Consider the following 19200-nt stretch of genomic DNA (forward strand, 5'->3'; position numbering starts at 1 on the left):
AGACCACCAATTTGCCGTTTTTTTAAAGGGGAATGGAGAGAAGATGTGGGAAACAAGTGGGTCAGTTATGTGTGACGTGGTATCTGTGAACAAGGAAAGTGAAGAATGGGACCCTCTTTTCCCTAAGTATTATTAACATGTACCATGTAAATTAAGGTTCCTAAAGTGAGAGGTTCTCATCCAGTGACCAACAACCATATTAATCTTATGATTGGAGATTTGGGTTCAAGACAAATTACCTCTAGGAGAAGTGTTGGATATATTATTTTTAATTTGTGCAATTCCCTTTCTGCTGCTTCTGTAGGTTTCACTGCAACCAGTACATCTAATGTGCCCTCAACATTTTTCTAGAGTCACCTTTCTCTTTAGCAGAAACATTTTCTATCCCAATTTGTGAAGTGTGTTATATGTTCTATCTGTATATGTTCTTTTGTTTTATTTTCTCTTGGGGATACACCCAGTAATTCTCAAGGGTCATTCCTGTCTTCGCACTTGGGAATCACTTTTGGAGGGCTTGATGGACCATATGGGGTTCTGGATCAAACTTTGCACACTTGGTCACGTGCAAGTACCCTACTTGCTGTGCTCTTGCTCTGTCCCCAGTTATCTGTATATGTTCTCTATGTACTGACTTTTCATTCAGTTTTGATAAATATTAGGTTGATTACATTGAGTTCATTATATACACTTAAACACCTATTGTTTTCTGTCTCCTTTTTCATATTCCTCAATTTGCCTGTTTCTGGGTATTTTAGATATATTTAAAGCATATGTTTGAGTTCTGCTGCTCAAATAATCTTGATCTCTATACAGTGATTTCCTAAAGCATTTTTGTTTTCAAAACAAACCCTCAAGTCCTTTTATTGTTATTTGTCTTTCTGGGTTGTTGCTTTTTTTCTTTTACCATATCTTGGCTAAATGAAAGTCTTTCATAAATAGGTGTTGTCTCTTAGTCATTTAAAAAAAATTGAGAAAGCATTAGTTTGCATGATGGTGTGTGGTTTTGCTTTGGGTTCTTGTTTTATTTTTCTCTTTGTTATTGTGGTTGTTGTGGTGCCTAGGGGTAATACCCTTTTATGGTGTTAGGGATCACAATGGCAGTGCCACTAGTATTGCATTCAGTGATGTGGAGAGGTGCTAGAAATCAAATTCATAGTCTCACACGTGTGAAGCATTACACATTCTACCACCAAGCCATACCCCCAGGCTCACAACTGTATATATTTTAGGGGCACAATTTCAAGCTTCTTTAGAGAAAATGTTACTACACCACACCCACCAGCCCTTTATACCAGTGCTTGGAACCTCTCTCCCTTTCAATTCCCACTTCATTTCTAGTAACCTCAATTCTGTGGTCTAAGTCCACGTATTTGTTTCCATTGGTTTCTTTTCTGTTCCTATGCTTGCTTCTTTGTATCCCACGTATACATGTGATCATCTGGCATTTGTCTTTCTCCTTCTGTTTTATAACCCATCCAGTTTCATACATGTAGCTTCAAAGGGCAAGATTTTATTATTTCGTATACCTGAACAGTAGGATTCTGTTGTGTATGTCGACAACAATTTCATTACCCACTTGTCTGTCATTGAGTATTAGGTTGTTCTAGATCTTGTGGGGTACCTGAAGATACCCTCCCACCTTCTTGAATTTATTCACCTTTCAAAAAGTAGTGGGCGCCTACTAGAGACCAGGAATTGTTTTGGTGTTGAAGATAAAGAAGTAAACAAAATAACCCTCTGTCTTCAAAGAATTTCTTAGTAGGGAGATAGAAAACAAACCAAATACACCAAATACATACACACACACACACATATGTATTTACACACTGTGTCCTTCTAAGCTCAAAATAAGTCCTATCCCAATTTGTACAATAATCCCTCCTGATCCTGTTAGAACAAATCAGATAGAAGAGAATATACAATGTGAGTAGATTTTTTCCAATACAGAATTCTCTCCATTTTTTCTTTCTTTATCACTTATGTGGAATTTATCAAATATTTCTTGGTATTGTGATTACTTTTCACAAAACCCAACTCCAAATAGAAATAGCAAGGGGGCTGGGTTTATGATTTTTGTTTCTCCCATCAGGTTTACCCTATAACTTCTAACTATTTAAGTAGTTGATGGTATCAGAAAAGGAGCAAGATAATATTACTCTTTGAAAATATCAGTACACAATTTGAAGCCATACAAATTCCTCTATCTGCTCACCTACTCAGCCCACCTAGAGGCATAGAAAATACCTATATTGATTTGGGTTCCCACCATACATCTGTTTTCTGAGCTGGTTTTGTTAAAGTCCCTCAAGAAAGAAAAATAGTTCTGCTCTTTAATCACGTACTGAGGTTCTTCCTGAGGATTAATTTTGCAGGAGTTAATTTTACCACTTCCGAGCTCTTGTTTCCCTATTTAAAAATGAAAGTCCTTATTAACACAACTTGGCAGCCTTCATGGGAAAGAAGTCCAAATAAAACACTTCTATTTATAGCAGCAGGAGACTACATTGAGGAGTTTCAGTCAATTATCTCTTTTTAATCAGCCTGATGTATTTATCCCAGTGCACTGGATAGCTTCTTCCAGAGGCAAAATGACTCTCCTTACTTCAGACAACACTTTCAATGGAAAATACAGCTGCTTTATTTTGTAGATGGGTCTGTATAATCACAGTTCTCCAACCTTATGAAGCTATCTCTAATTTTAGCAAACCTGTGCTTCCCACTATTTTACTTCACCTTCCCAATATTGGTTCCTAGTTCACCCAAGTTTTACTATTTATGGGAAGCTGTTCAATTTCTTTACGAGAAGAAATAGGAAATAGGCATCATTGCTTAAATATTTTTATCACTATAAATCCATTTAAATATATGATTTGAGTCTATTTAACTGTAGTAAATGTAGTATTTTGAGTTACAAAATATAAAGCATTTAATATTTGTGGTGAATATAGTTTTGTGCAATTCTCCAGTAGCTACTGATAGAATTGTTTTTCTATTTTTTTTTCCTCTCAAAATACAGAAAAGTTTCAAATGGACTTCAGTCATTTTCCCTTCCATATTATGCTTCAAGTAATATTGAGAGATCATTCTCAGAGCAGGAAATGAATCAAAGGGCTAGAGCACATGATCTGCATGCACGGGGCCTGAATTCAACCCGCAGTACTACCTGATCCCCAAAACACTACTGGGAGTAGCTCCTGAGCCCTGACTCCCTCAAAAAATGAAGATAGTTCTTACTACTAGATTGCTGCAAGTGAGACAGAATATGGAACAATATTCTGCATTCTTGTAAATCCATGATTTAGGAGATGGACCCATAATTCTGGGTTCTTGGCTCACCTAAAAACCACTGAGGAGAGAAGAGAGAGAGAGAGAGAGAGAGAGAATCATGAGCAGCCTTGTAACTGTATCTCATGGTGATTCAATTAAAAAAATTTTTTTAAACCACTGAGGTAGGAAATCAAAGAATCACCAAATAACTCGAGATGTTCACTTATGTTCAGAAATTATAAAAGTTAACATAAAAAACAGTTTTTACTCAATTGATCTATAGATTTGATAAAATTCCATCAAAATTCCAGTGAAAATTTCTGTTGATATAGGATGCTCTTATGGAAAGATAAATAAGCGATGGTAGACAAGAGATTCTTTAAAAGAATACAGTTGAAAGAATTACTAAACTTTGGAGCCAGAGAGATAGTACAGTGGATAGGGTACTAGCCTTGCACACAACTGACTAATGTTTGATTCCCAGCACCCCATACAGTCCCCAAAGCTTACCAGGAGTGATCCCTGAACTCAGGCCAGAAGTAAGTTCTGAGGACTGCTGGGTATGGCCTCAAAACCAGAAGAGGAGGAGGTGGGGAAAAAAGGAAGGAAGAGGAAGAGGTAGAAAAAAAAAAGAACTACTCAATCTGATTTTATGACTTATTTATAATATTACAATAGTGAATATGGTACAGTATTTTAAAAAAATAGAAAGATTTATTGGAAAGTAGAAGGGAAGGGAAAAGAACCCCCAGCTGGTGAGGAACTGTAGGACTAAATATAGTACAGCATTTACTATATGTAAATGCTATATTTAGACTAAATATAGTGCAGCATTTATGGATGGATAAACAGACACATTAATAAACAAAATCGAGTCCAATATTAAATTATATTAATGAGGTAAGTGGATTTTTAATTAAAAATTATCTGAGATCATTATATAGATTCAATAGTTATTCTAAAAATATAGAGAATCCATGTGCCCATAATCTAGTTTTCCTTAATGGTTGTGTGTTGAAAACTATAATACAATATCATGACCACAAAGCGAATACAATTTTATTTATGTTTCCTCAGTTTTTGTGCATTGAATTTAGTTCCATACAGTGTTACCACACATATACATTTGTGTATATATGATTATAGTTAGGGTAATGAGGAGTTACATCTCAAGTATCCTTGATGTCTAACTGATCCAACATCATTTGGTTGAATTGCTTCTGCACATTTGTGTAAAACTCAGGTAAGCTCAGTTTTGTGAATCTATTTCTAGGTTCTCTTTCATTAATTTGAATATCTCCCACTCTAACATACCAATCACTCTAGATTGCCATAACTGTTATATAGTGAGTCTTTATACCAAGAAACATGATACCTCTTATTTGATTCTTTGTTAAAATTTATTTAGATAATTCAGGGATCATACTCTCCCCACATAATACATGTCTACAAAAACCTTTGCTCAGGTTTTGACAGGAATTGCATTAAATAAACATATGATTTGGGCAAGAATTGGCATCTTTAATATGTAGCATCTTTAAATATTGGAAACAGTATCTCATCATTTATTTAGGTCTTCCTTGATTGCTTTAAACAGCATTTTTTAATATTCAGTACTCAGAAATTCAGAAATCTTATACATGTTTTGCAAAGTTTTAAGGATTTCATTTTCTTTGGAGCAATTATAAGTACTCTGTTTCCAAATTATTTTCTTTATTTTTTTTTTACATGTTCATTGGGCTGGAGCAATAGCACAGCAAGTAGGGCATTTGCCTTGCATGCAGCCAACATGGCCAACCCAAGTTTGATTCCTCCGCCCCTCTCGGAGAGCCCAGCAAGCTACTGAGAGTGACATGTTCGATAAACCAAACACAGTAACAAGTATCACAATGGAGACGTTACTGGGCCCACTCGAGCAAATGGATGAACGATGGGAGAATAGTGACAGTGACATTGTTATTTGTAGAAACATAACTGATTTCTGTCTTGAGCTTGCTTATAATTGAAACCTTGATGAACACTCTTTTTACATTGAGGATTTTTGCTCTTGTTTTATTCCTTGGGATATCCTTCATAAACAACCAGGTGTTGTCTTTAATGTTCAATCTTTTCTTTTTGCTATGATTGGGAATGTATTTCTTTGATTGACTTTACTTTGTAAAACTCTTCACTGTTTAGACCAACGTTGCCCAAAGTGAGTGATATTGCTTGTGTGGGAAGGACACTGGAAATACCCAGAGAGGCAGTAATAACTAGGGTGCAATTTGGGGTGGGGGTTGCTATCTGTTTTAAAAAGGGATATTGGGGGCACTATGTAGTTTTGTTTTTGAAAAGGAAGTATTAGGTCAAATAAATCTGGGAACCTCTTTACTCTATGCCTTTAACCAATTGAAAAAGCCAGTTGAAATCTAACTAATTCAGTATTTTTCTTCATCCTGTATCTCTTCTGGGTTTTTGATGACATGAATATTAGATCTTTCTTGCAACTGTGAATGCTTGAGTATTCGCTAGTGGCCGTTTCAATGTTTTGTTCTCTGTGTTACATGGATTTGGACAATTTTTCTTGGTCCTTTTCTCCATTATCTCCATTATGCTAGTAATATGAGGAATTATGAGGGCTTTAAATCATTTTTAGCTATTGTATTTATCAGTTTGAAATTTAGTTTCTTATCTTCTATAGCTAAAGCTTCCTAACTTTCTATTCATTTCTGGAGTACTTGACCTTATAGCACTTTATATGACTTATCTTGGCTTCAGTGTGAATTGAGTGTCTTCTTCCCCAGGAACTGAGATTTCCTTAGCAAGTGATTTCCTTCATATGCTAAATAGATTGCAATACTAAATCATAAATCCTAAAGGCCTTATTTACAGACCTTATAGATATTCTAAGAATGTTTCTGTTTTTTGACCCAGTTGGTGTCAGTTTTCAAATTCCAACGTGTGTTCTTGGGTTGGAATTTGAAATTTTCACTGTCCAGTTTTCAATAACTTTGCAGTGCTTTTGTGGATCATTTGTGGACATGTGTCAAAATCTGTCCAATTTGAAACTTGGATGATTGTCTGTCTCAAGTTCTCAAAATCTTGGACAAAGTATTTGCAGTCAGAGCTACGAATGTGTGGCCAGGAGAAAGTGTAGGAACTCATAAACAAGTTTGCAGGATTGCTTTCCTGGGATTCCCCTTTCTTCATGCTGCCCTTATCTTTTCTGGTTCCTTGAGCTTTCGACTCCCAGGCCACACAACTTTATTCATCATGTCCTTCCCTGCTCTTGCCTGGACCCATACCCTAGTGTACAGGCAAAAGCTAGAGGACTAGTTTTTTGTAGAGTATACAACAGTCTTAGGCTCCTTTGGGAATCCAGTGTCAACAGAGCTCTCACAGGATTCCTCAGAGGCTGTATCACTACAGAATGGAGAAACACAATTCAGAGCAAAACAAAGCTTCCTCCATAGTCCCTCTTTCACATCTCACAAGGGGTTTCTTTGTTAGTTCTCTGTGCTAAAGCCCACTTGTAGGTTTTGAACTAGGTTTTAGTTCAGCATTGCATATAGGGGAAGAAAATAGCACGTAAACTCATCTTCAGTTGAGTAGCAATTCAAATCAGCCTTTACAGAACTTCTGGCTACTATTTACTTTCCAGAATCTTCAAATCCCTTTTGCATACACCTTGTTCAGGGTTTAGGACTTTCTTTCTTTTTTTTTTTTTAATTTTTGGGTCATACCCCAGCAATGCTCAAGGGTTACTCCTGGCTCTGCACTCAAGAATTCATCCTGTTAGTGCTTGGGGACCATATAGAATTCTGGGGAATGAACCCTGGTTGGCTGCATGCAAGGCAAATGCCCTACCAGCTGTACTATTGCTCCAGCCCTTTTTAGGACTTTTTTTGATAGGCAAGACATATATGTTTGCTTGGTGTTAACCTGGAACGTGAATCCAGGTTGTCGTTTTATTCAATTCATTAATTCAGGAAGGATTCAGTGAAATACTAATACTGGTTCAAAGAACATTTGAGAGGCAGCTCAGATAGAGAAGGGAGCACCAAATAAAGGGTGTTGGGAGGATCCTCCCAGGATGGGAGATGCATGCCGACAGTAGACTATAGACGAACATGATTGCCAGTCAATGTCTCTTTTGCAAACCACAACACCCAAAAGGAGAGAGAGAACAAAAGGGAATGCCCTGCCAGAGGCAGGGAGGGATGGAGGGATGGGGGGTGGAAGGGATACTGGTATCATTGGTGGTGGAGAATGGGCACTAGTGGAGGGATGGGTATTCGATCACTGTATAACTGAAACCCAAGCAGAAAAATTTGTAAGTCTATAAATATACCTCATGGTGTTTCACTAATAAAAATTTTTAATTAAAAAGAACATTTGAGGAGCAAGGAAGTCATATCCAATTTAAGCACAGAAATTAGAAAAAGATAGCTGGTTTACCTAAAAGAGCTGGTAAGTATTCTACAGGATTATAAACTGTAATCTGGAGGGATATCTTTTCCATTGAATACTTGAAGAAATGACTTGCATCTAAAGCAATCTCTGCTAATTAGCAACTATCCTAATTCTGAAATTTTTAATAATAATACCTCCTATTTGGGCTGGAGTGATAGCACAGCAGATAGGGCGTTTGCCTTGCACGAGGCCGACCTGGCTGACCCGGGTTCGATTCCTCCGTCCCTCTTGGAGAACCTGGAAAGCTACCGAGAGTATCTTGCCCACATGGCAAAGCCTGGCAAGCTACCTGTGATGTATTCAACATGCCAAACACAGTAACAACAAATCTCACAATGGAGACGTTACCCACTCGAGCAAATCGATGAACAGAGGTAGGACAGTGCTACAGTGCTACCTCCTATTTAAGCAATATTGTTTTTTATCATTTACTAAGCACATAACATTTCCCTTAAGTATAGAACTAAGTTTACTTGAATATATAAACTTCAGATGTCCTTAAAGGGTAAAAATAATCTATATTTTTGCCATGCTTTGAGTAGATCTTCCTTTTGGTGGTTGTTGGCTTTGTACCACATCTGAAAACGGGAAAGGCTTACTCCTGGCTCTGCTCTCAGAGGTCACTCCTGTTAGGCTCAGGGAACCATATGTGGTGCAGGGGATTTAACTCCAGTTGGTTACATGCAGGACAAACACCCTGACCACTGTACTATCACTCTGCCCCAATGTGGGGTAAATATTTTTTAATGTAAAGATACAGCTAAATACCCAAACCACAGAGTTAACAACACTGAAATCATGAGACCGGAAATTTAACAACGAAACTTAAATAAGTGCCTGGTAAGCAGACAAGTTGAGGGTGGGATGATAGGCAAAGGAACCCTGGTAACGGGAGGTTAACAAAGGCTGCTGAATCAGTGCTGAAACATTGTATGTCTAAAACCCAACTATGAATAACTTTGTAAATCATGGTGCTTTAATAAAACAAAAAATGTTTTCAATTGCACCTGAGCAAATATGGTTACAAAGGTGCCAATATAAAGCTACAAAATCACTAACAAAACCACTTGTGCACCCAATCTCCCTTTTTTCAAACAGATAGAAATTCCCACACCAAAAAACTGTGGTTTTGTAAACCAGTGTCAAAGACCCTCTTCCATGGTCCTTATGTCACTTCTAATCTACCTCTTTCTTTTCCATCCATCCCTAATAACCTCAATCCCTTAATCAAAATCCAAGGGCATTATATTAGACAATTGAATTATATTACATTATTTTTTGATTTTACATATTGCCTTTTTTTGTTTCTTTAGATACCATACATGAGAGAAGCCATCGGGCATTTGTATTTCTTCCTTTGACTTATTTTGTTTAATATGATTCCCTTCTAGTTTTACATAGTAGCAAAAGACAAGATTCCATCTTTTCTTATAGCTGTGTAAGATTCCATTCTGTATTTATACCACAACCTCTTTGGTAATTTTTCTTCAAAAATAAAAAGAAAGGAAGGAAGGAATGAAGAAAGAAAGGAAAGAAAGAAAGGAAAGAAAGAAAGAAAGAAAGAAAGAAAGAAAGAAAGAAAGAAAAATAGATCTAAATGCAATGGTCTCGAACATGATGGCCACTCAATACTTCTATTTCAAACCACAACACCCTAAAGGATAGAGAGAGCAAAAGGGAATGTCCTGCCACAGAGGCAGGGTGAAGTGGGCGGGGGGGATGGGGTGGGGGTGGGTGGGAGGGTTACTGGAATCATTGGTGGTGGACAATGGGCACTGGTGGAGGGATGGGTAGATGATCATTGTATAACTGAAACCCAAGCATGAAAGTTTGTAAGACCACAACTGTACCTCATGGTGTTTCACTAATACAAACTTAAAGAAAATAAATAAATAAATAAATGCAGTGATCTCGACTGAAACCAGAGATTACATAAGACTGACATATGCCCTGGAGTGGGGTGGGGTGGAGTGGGGACAACCTTTGTTTTTTTCCAACTCAAAAAATATTTTATTACATACCTACTCTATGCCAGCCATATTGCTAAGCATCGTATGGCCCTGTTTTTATTACATGCTTTTTAAAGAAAAAAAAAACTATGAGCAGTTAAGTACTTTTAGCTATAGAACTGCTTTACTGGTGTTTTGCTTGAGTGATAGTACAATGGGTAAGGTATTTGCCTTGCACACAACCAACTTGGGTTTGCTCTCCAGCACCCTATATGGTTTCCCCCGAGCCCACCAGAAGTGATCTCTGAGTTCAGATCCAGGAGTAAGTCTGAAGTACATCCAAATGTGATCTGAAGACAAAAAACAAAACAAAACAAAAAAACCCCTGCTCTCCCACACAGTTTAGAAATCTTCAAACTCAAACACTGTGAGACTAAAGACTGAAAACTTTAGGTGGTATGGTTGTTGAGGCACAAAATGCTGATTTTTTGTTCTGCTGTTCTGATGAACTCAAGAGTAGATGATGCTTTTTTAATTGTGATTTTTATGATGGTTGTTTTACTCTGGAAGGAAGGGCAGGGGGAAAAAAGAAGAGGAAAAAGTGAAGGAGGAGGAAGAGGTTCCGGCAACACCAAAGTCAAATGAAGGAACATCAGAGAGAGAATGGCATTTGCCCCCTGACCCTGACTTCTGCATTTACGTGTATGAAGTCACAAAATCCATACTCCCCATCATCAATATTAAGGACCAGATTGTGACTCTTGCAAAGTAAGTTGTCTATACGCATACAGCTATTTCTACACATACAGAAACTTTCTTGGTTGGGTGGGAAGGGGTGCATTAATTTTAGACAAGCAATCCATAATAAAAGAACTTTTTAACATAGTATCTCTGACTGAGCAGAAAGGCAATGAATTCAAAACCACCCCCAGTTTCTATTTTCAGTCATTTTTTGTGCCAGGAATCAGGACTAGTAGCTTGGACTTGTATATTGAAGAGCAATGCCAACCCACACAGAAGCTGTGTGGTCAGCCATAAACTGACCCTTTGACTTCCTCAGGTCAGATCTAAACTGGGCAGGTTCTATGTGCTACAGCGTCAAATCTCACCTTTTGGCCTCTGCTTCCTGTTTCGGGCTGACAAATCTTTTTAAGTCCTCAGAAGTGTGAGGTAAAGAAGACAGTCAATCAAGGTAATCTGAAGTTGTGATTGGCTCTGTAATAATCCCAGGACATAGAGATTAACTCATGCATACGGTTATCATTAAGATGCTTCATATTAAGGCTTGGACTGAGTATCAGAGAATGGACTGCCAATGACCCATATGACTTTCTTTCAATGGTTATTTTGACCATTATGCCATTGTTTCTAGCAAGTGCAGCTCTCTCCTGGAAAAGAAGAAACAAAAATACACACACGCAAACGCACACACAAACACAGATATATGTATATATATATCTGTGTGTGTATATATACACATCACACAGATAGATAGATAGATAGATAGATAGATAGATAGATAGATAGATAGCAAAAGTTACGTGTCTAAAAAACAGCTGGAAAAATTATCAGACTCTACAGCCAGAAGAAAATCATTTGGAAAATTATGCAGTTTGGGAAAGATCCACTAAGATTTCTTATCTGGATTTTATGATGCTGTTATTTAGCAAGTGAAGTATGAACATATGGAAGAAATCATGTTCATATTGACCTCATGCTATAGCAACTGGTAGACTTCCTGTAGAGGTCTGTTGAGAGTCATTGTAAATATACATTTAGTTATGCTACATTTTCTTCATAACTGGTTTAGTCATCTGCCATTTTGTAGGTTATGTACTAGCATGAAAACATCAGTGGACAAAAATGACTTTTGATTGTGAACAACTTTTAAATAATGGCTTTGTGTGGGGTCTTGAACAAAAGAAATTAAGAATGTGAAAAGTCACAACTGATCTCATATGTGAAAGCATACTACAGTTTTAAAAAATACAATATGTCAGTTATAGTTCCCTCGTTTGGCTGGTTTCTTGGAGTAGAATAATTTCTGTTTTCCTCAAAGCAAATAATATTAATAAATGAGTACTTCTATTTTCCATATTTTTCTGATTTTAGCCTTTGAGATGCTAGTAATTATCAGATATGAGAAAATATTTAAATCTAGTTCTATAAAAGATTCTCTTATCTTGGTCATGTAGAATACCATCTACTGTGTATAATAATTTTTGTAGTTACAAACACTGCCACTTTCTTAGATATAACTTGTTGAGTGGAGTAATATACCTTGACCATGTGGATACCATCTGCTGATATAATAATTCTTGTACCTATAAATACTGCCTTTTCTTAGATGTGACTTGTTGAGTAGAATAATACTATGGTTTAAAGTTTTTACGAAGGGGCTTGAAATGTAACTTAGTGATAGAACACTTGCCTTCCAGGTTTGACCACAACACGTAAAAATTAAGTTTTCAGGAAAAAAAAATATATATATACTAAGCCTGTTAGTACCTTAGAACTAGTTTTATCTCATTTTTGCTATTTGAAGAAGTAAAAGTATCTTACTAGATTATCAGATCATTTGCTAACTGAATAATACAGCTATCACTTGACCTTTGTCCCTTTCCTTGTAACTCATGTGTTAGTAATGTCCTTTACATTTTTTTAATCAAACAAGTTAAAGGGATAAAACATATTTAAAGATATATTTATATTAAGGAATACTTAAGGAATTTCAGTTTAGTCATTAATTAATTAGTGAGTAAAGCCAGGCTTCAAATTTTGAAAAAAATTTGTGGAGCAATAGTTGAATATAAAGCTAAATGAAATGACTTATCATTGGAAATAAAGAGATAAAAGATATTTACTTCAGTTAAGCAATTGTGTAAATTTTTACAATTAAACATTTTTAGATATGTCTGGCCTAATTCTATTGATGTCAGTATGTAATAATCATTTATTAATGTTGTTATCAATCTTATAATAAATTTTAAATTATGAAACTTTGCCCAACAACTTTGATTTTAAAATGAAACTAGGTACTGAAATAAAATTGACACTTCTAAAATATATATTAAAAATATGCCTGATCTGTTTCTCAACTAAAACATTAGAACCTTCAGAGTGATCCTGAAGATGTTGAAAATGAATCAAAAGTTTGGAATTTAAATGACTCCTGCTGCAGATGGGGTCCTTACAATTTTAAGGTTTCTGTTGTGAGTTCATTGTAAACTCACAAGTTATTTCTAATTAATAAAACAAATCACCCTCCCCTGTTTCAATGTTCTAGGTCTGACATTTCGTGGTTTGCTTTGCTCAAAAGTTGGAGCTGCTAACCATTCTAAGAGATGGTTATTTGGACAGACTCAGCACTCTCTAAGCCAGTGAAGTTGTCTTAATTAGAGCATTTAATCCGATTCCACTAAGAGAAGTTGGGGACTTGATAGTTTAAGGGATTAGTAATCACTAGAAATGGATTGTGATTCTTGCCTTCGTGATTGACATTAAGCAGTAAGTGAGCTACTGGATGGTGGAACAGCTGCAGTCTCCGTGGGAGCTTGGACCTACTCCAATAGAAAGGAGTTGCAGTCATCAAACCTGGAGGTGACAAATGCAAGAAACACAGCCGCCAGATCATTGAAATCTTGTCAACCAGAACTGAAAGAAAACATTTCTGGCTACTGAAGTTTTCCTTGATGTCCTTGAGAAATGATGAGTCAGTCAGAATGCTGATTCAGCCTCATTGCATCATCTGTCAAATTTCCTCATGCTTTGTTCTTATAAGAAATACTTTTTATGATTACCATTAATTTTTTTTGGAGCTGGAGCGATAGCACAGCAGGTAGGGCGCTTGCCTTGCACGCAGCCAACATGACCGACCCGAGTTCGATTCCTCCCGGCAAGCTACCGAGAGTATTCGATATGCCAGACACAGTAACAACAAAGTCTCCAATGGAGATGTTACTGGGCCCGCTCGAGCAAATCGATGATCAACGGGAGGGCCTTTACTTTTACTTACTTTTTTTTTTAACTTAAGCTCACATCAAGCTAGAGAAGTAGCCCATGCCTTTGGTTCTTGAGCTTTTATTACAGTACACCCAGCTGGGTGGAACCATAGGTTGGTTCATCTTCCAACCTCAAAAGATGGAAATCTCATCTTTTTTTTAATTTTACTTTTTAATGAATCTCATCTATTAAACCTTGCTCTTTGCTTGGTTCCGTATACAACACAAAAAAATTCCTTTCCGGCAATGTGCACTGTGTATCTTCAAGAGTGCTATGGCCTTAGTTGACAAAGGATCCATGCAAGTGTGTTTGCTATCTTCCTGAGAAAGCAGAAAAAAATGGGAGCAATTCTCAATCATACAACCCACCCAACCTGATTCTTATATTGCCTTTCCCCCTTTTGCTCTCTTTTTGAACTTCAGCATTACCCAAGTGCAATTTATCTACATGAAATATAAGAATAATAAAATTTAAATAAAAGACTTTAACTTGTAACTATTTGTAAGAATAATGGAAAATTTTCTGTATGGTTATCTTTTCTCTTGAATTTAAACTCCTTAAAAGAAGGACCATATAAGAGTACAATATCTTGGATTAAAACTGTTAAAAAATACTTTTCAATAGAAACATAAAATTTTGAAACTGCAATGGTGTAAACTTAAGTGTCATATTGACATGTTGTTGGAAATATTGGGAAAATTAAAATTCATTTATTTTTGTCCGAAATAGAACTGTTATAATTTCACTTTATATCTGGTAGTCTAAATGCAGTAAGCATGTTAACTGAAATATAGTAAGTAGCACTATCCTCCCATTATTCGCCGATTTGCTCGAGCGCGCACCAGTAACATCTCCATTGTGAGACTTGTTGTTACTGTTTTTGACATAATATATATATTATGTCAAATAATATATTATAATATATAATAATATAATATAATATATATTATATATTATATTCTGTCAAATAATATATTATAATATAATATATTATATTATATATTATGTCATAATATATATTATATTATATATTATATTATAATTATATATATACTTACTATTTTTTTTGCTTTTTGGGTTACACCCGGCATTGCACAGGGGTTACTCCTGGCTCATGTACTCAGGAATTAACTCCTGGCGGTGCTCAGGGTACCATATGGGATGCTGGGAATTGAACCTGGGTCAGCTGCGTGCAAGGCAAATGCCCTACCTGCTGTGCTATCTCTCCAGCCCCTATATTTTAAAAATTAAAGCAAGTAGTAAAAAAAAAATAAGAACAAATGCAACTTAATAACACTTAAAGCTTCCAAACTGAAATGTGAAACTTGATTTGATCTCAATGTAATTGACACAGGTATGTGGCAGAAAAAATGGGTGGTAAAATTCCAAAAGAGAAACTACAAGATTTCAGCTGGGAACTGCATATAAGTGAATTAAAATATCAACTTAAATCCAATGTAGTACCAATTGGACTGGTCAAGAAAGGATTCTTTTACCACCGAGCTTTGCTTTTTAAGGTACGTAAGCTGAATTTTGCCACTAGAAAAAGATGGTTTACCTGTATCATAATGGAGTGAATCAGTGGCTAGCATTTAACTGGATTAAATGTATATTTAATATATTTAAGGTTTGCATATATATGTAGATACCTATATACTACATATATATTCATATATATTAATCAGACTGCTGAAACTCTATCCACTCAATAATAATCTCATGTCTGCTATAGGCATGGGCTTCTTCTAGGATCTGGGAGTATAGATACTAAAGTTTATAGTCCCTTAATGCCAGGGACACGTAAACTGGATCTGTAGGCTCTAAGGTGATGTCAGAGAAAGCTTTAGAGAAGCAAGTAAGAGCTTGTAGTGTGAATATGAAAGCTATATGAAACTTTAGCAGGTAAAGAAGGAAGACAATGACTGGAATGATAGTACAGCCAGTAGGGAGCTTGCCTTGCATGTGGCTGACCCAATCTCTAATGTCACATATAATCCCCTGAGACCAGCAGGAGAAATCCCTGAGCACACAGACATGAGTAACCCATAAACACCATCACGTGTGTAACCCACCCACCCCCCAAAAAGAAGGAAGACAAAAGAATTCCAGTCAAAGCAAGAATTATGTACAAAACAGCAGGTCAAAGAATTAATGATGCTTCTGGAGAGATGTGGAGGTATTTGTTGGGCATGAAGGGTTGCATTATGCGAAAGGCCCAGATCAAAAAACATCTATCTCATTGGCACTTGCACCTCAAGTCTGGGAGTAGGCAATGCAAGTCATTAGTGTCATTAGTGAAAGGCAATCACATACTTTTGAAAGACCATTCAGACAACACATTGGGGAATGAATTAGACCAGGGACAAGACTGGAGGCAGGAGGACCAATTGGAAAGTAATTGAAGTAAAAAATGTGGATAATCCAGCCACAGTCACAAGACTGGGAATGAGGGGATGAATTGAGTGGGACTTATTACATATATTTATTATATGTAATTATATGTAATACATGTAATTGAAAGAAGTTGGTGACTAATAACATGCAGTGTGAGAGATTGTATAAGAAGAATAAAATGATATCCACTCACTGTGGGTTGGGCAGCTGGTGACGATGGTCTTTATTCACTGAGATATGGGAAACTCTAAAGAAAGACCCTGTTTATGAGTGGTTTGATTTTTTTTGTTGTTGTTGATGTTGGTGGTGGAAATGCTCCATTTCAACCAGTACCTGATGTGTAGTGGGCCCTGTGATCTATAGACTGAATGTACAAAATTCTTATTGTCTCCCAAATACTTACAAATATTACATCTACATGTCTCATGCCTTCAGTTCTACATGAATTACTTCTTTTTAAGTCCAGTACCATTCTTTCCTCATATTTCTTGCTTTATCAATTTTTCCTTCTTTCCTATCTTAAGTATATGTATACTACCTCCTTCCCTTTCATTCCTGTTACCATCATCACCAACATTTAGGCTATGTGCTAGGCTATTACTGGTAAGTATAATTGTAAAGAGTTTCAAAAATACTAAAAGTTTAATGGCCAAAAAAAAATCCAATATTTAGAGGAGAAATTTATCATATCAACCTAAAATGCAGCTTCATTTGAGCCCAGGTGTATCTGAATTAAAAAGTTACTCTACCTTTCCTCCCATAGATACATATTTCTGATCAAAATGTTCAATCTTCTCAGCTCCTTGGCACACCGTCACTGCCCACTGGCCTTTGCTGACTCTCAGTAAGAATCACAGTGCCAGTTGCAAGCTCAGTTTGTCACCTGTGTTTCTGATGGCACAGCTCTAAATAGGGGATTCCCATGAGCTCCCCTCTGCCTCAGATTGATTACATTGCCAAAGCAGCTCACAAAAACATTTATACTTATTATATTACTCATTTATTTCAAAGGCTAGAACTCAGCAGAGCCAGATAGAATAAGTGCAAGGACAAAGTATAGGGAAAAGGCAATGGAGCTGTGATGTCTTCTCTGAGCAAGCTGTTCTCCTCAAATTTCTGCTTGCTCACCAACCCAAAAACTCTCCAGGCCCTCTCTCTGTTCTTTTTCTTTATAGCGATTTCTTACATCGCCTGATTGGCTAAATCCCTGTCTACTGGTAATTGTATTCAACACCCAGCCCCTCTCCTTTCCTGTAGGGCTGAAAGTTTTGACCTCCAGTCACATGGTTGATCCCCAAGTCGCAAACTGCCCCCATTCTCACATACCTCTCAGTCACATCACAAATAGAACAAAAGATTCCTCTGTGGCACTCCTCGTGGATTCTGAACACCCACTGGCTTTAGAAGCTCAGAGCCAGAAATGGGGATGAAGACCTAGAACATATTTAATATGAATCACAATCTCGTAGAATGCTGTACATTCATCTGTTGTGGTTCTATAGTTGGCTATCTGCCAGGCACACTCGGACTAGACAGAAGAGAAGGCTTTACAACGCCAACCATTTCTCAAATACCTTGGCCTACTGGGTCCTTGGTGCCATCGTTCCATAGTACAAATCAGCGAATTATACTCAGATACAAACCATTAGAGACCATTACCACCACATTATTTTACCACATTTATAGAGTACTTTTGCTCTGCCCTCACTCACAGCTCTAAGTACTTGACACCTATTAAACACCCCCCTCCCGTCCCCGCACCCTGGGACTAAGGTGGTTGTAATGTCATCACCTTCATTTTTACAGCAGAAGAAAAGGAAACACAGAGAACTGAGTCATTTGCTGGAGATGACAGCATCTAGGGAGCAGCTGAGTCAAAACTCAAACCCAGGCAGACTGAGCTGGTTCTTACCCACCATAATGTGGCTAAGACCTTTTCAGGTTATTTGGAAAGGGACTTTCTTCTTACCTTAAAAGCAGGACTCACTGGGGAGTCAGCTTCCAATGAACGTTTAAGTAAGCCTGGTGTGTGTTGCTGCAGGCAGCCAAGAATACCCACTCACAATTCTGCTCCATTGCCCCTGCCTACCTCTCACAGAATAAATCAGCAGGAAGTAGGGCTCCACCACTCAGGTCCCCTGCATATCACATCCCTCAGCAGCCAGAGCAGCCTGGGAAGATTGATAGGTACACCAGTGCCGCAAGCCTGTGGAGTAGCTTTTCTGCAATGTCCTTATCAATCTTGTGCTGATACAATGAGGAAGAATTGCCTGGAAAATGTCACTTCCCAACAGGATCTACACAAAGATTCTGAGTAACACTGAATCTGGAGGAATGGGGGGCATTTTGTTGGCATCTCTCACAAAATTCCACATTCCACCCTCAAACCACAAGCTCCTTTCTGAACACTTCTCCGCAAGACTTGCTTCCTTCACCTCTGACCAAGGAAGGTTTTACAGCTCAGCAGTTTTCTCCGCCCTTCTCTCTCCTCACTCTTGGTTGATCATGCAATTTCCTCCCCCGCCCCCAACAGGCTCTGGCAGATAAAATTGCTGTCGGCTGCTCTCTGGTTCGAGGGGAGTATGGCAGAGCTTGGAATGAAGTTAAATTGATGAATGAATCGAGTAAGGGGAAGATCGGGGGTTTCCTGCCCCCTCAAGAATACATAGTTGACCTAATGTTCTCTCCAGGAACACTGTTGAAGCTAAGAAGCAAAGAGGCAGATCTGTACAGGTATCTCTAAATTACCAAGAAAGCATGAGACAGCCTCAAACAAGCCATCCGGGCATGCGCTTCCTGTGAAGTTCCCCCATTGTTTTTATTTCTTTAAATTAAATACATTAGAAAAGCACTCTCTGTGTAAAAATGGCTTAAACTCAGACATGTTTCCCATTTTGGGTTTTTAGCAAGATGCCGACCCATTTACTAACTCTATGCCCCTCGTGTAAAACTTATTACTGTCAGCATTAACTCACACTACCATGCCCACAGTGGCATCTTTGCCCTCAAGAAATCAGGTGTCAGAGTGCCAGTTGCTATGCCCAGGAAAGTTCAGTGGCCTCAGGACCATCAATCTTTATGCCCAGCATGCTTCAGGAAAGTTTGCCTAGACAAAGTTCCTTTTTCAGAAAATGCC

The 19200-nt window shown here is 37.4% G+C and overlaps 1 protein-coding gene across 1 annotated transcript in view; it reads left to right on the forward strand.

Moving 5' to 3' along the window:
• The window catches only part of ARMC3 (armadillo repeat containing 3), a 94287-nt gene extending 75480 nt beyond the window's left edge, over positions 1 to 18807 (forward strand). The window contains exons 16-18 of the mRNA XM_056114666.1: positions 10239 to 10436; positions 15025 to 15187; positions 18598 to 18807. Coding sequence (XP_055970641.1) covers positions 10239 to 10436; positions 15025 to 15187; positions 18598 to 18807 — 571 coding nt within the window. The remainder of the gene's footprint in view (positions 1 to 10238; positions 10437 to 15024; positions 15188 to 18597) is intronic.
• Positions 18808 to 19200: the final 393 nt, after the last annotated feature.

The sequence above is a fragment of the Sorex fumeus genome, unplaced genomic scaffold (assembly GCF_029834395.1).
Source record: "Sorex fumeus unplaced genomic scaffold, SorFum_2.1 ptg000026l, whole genome shotgun sequence".
Lineage (NCBI taxonomy): Eukaryota > Metazoa > Chordata > Mammalia > Eulipotyphla > Soricidae > Sorex > Sorex fumeus.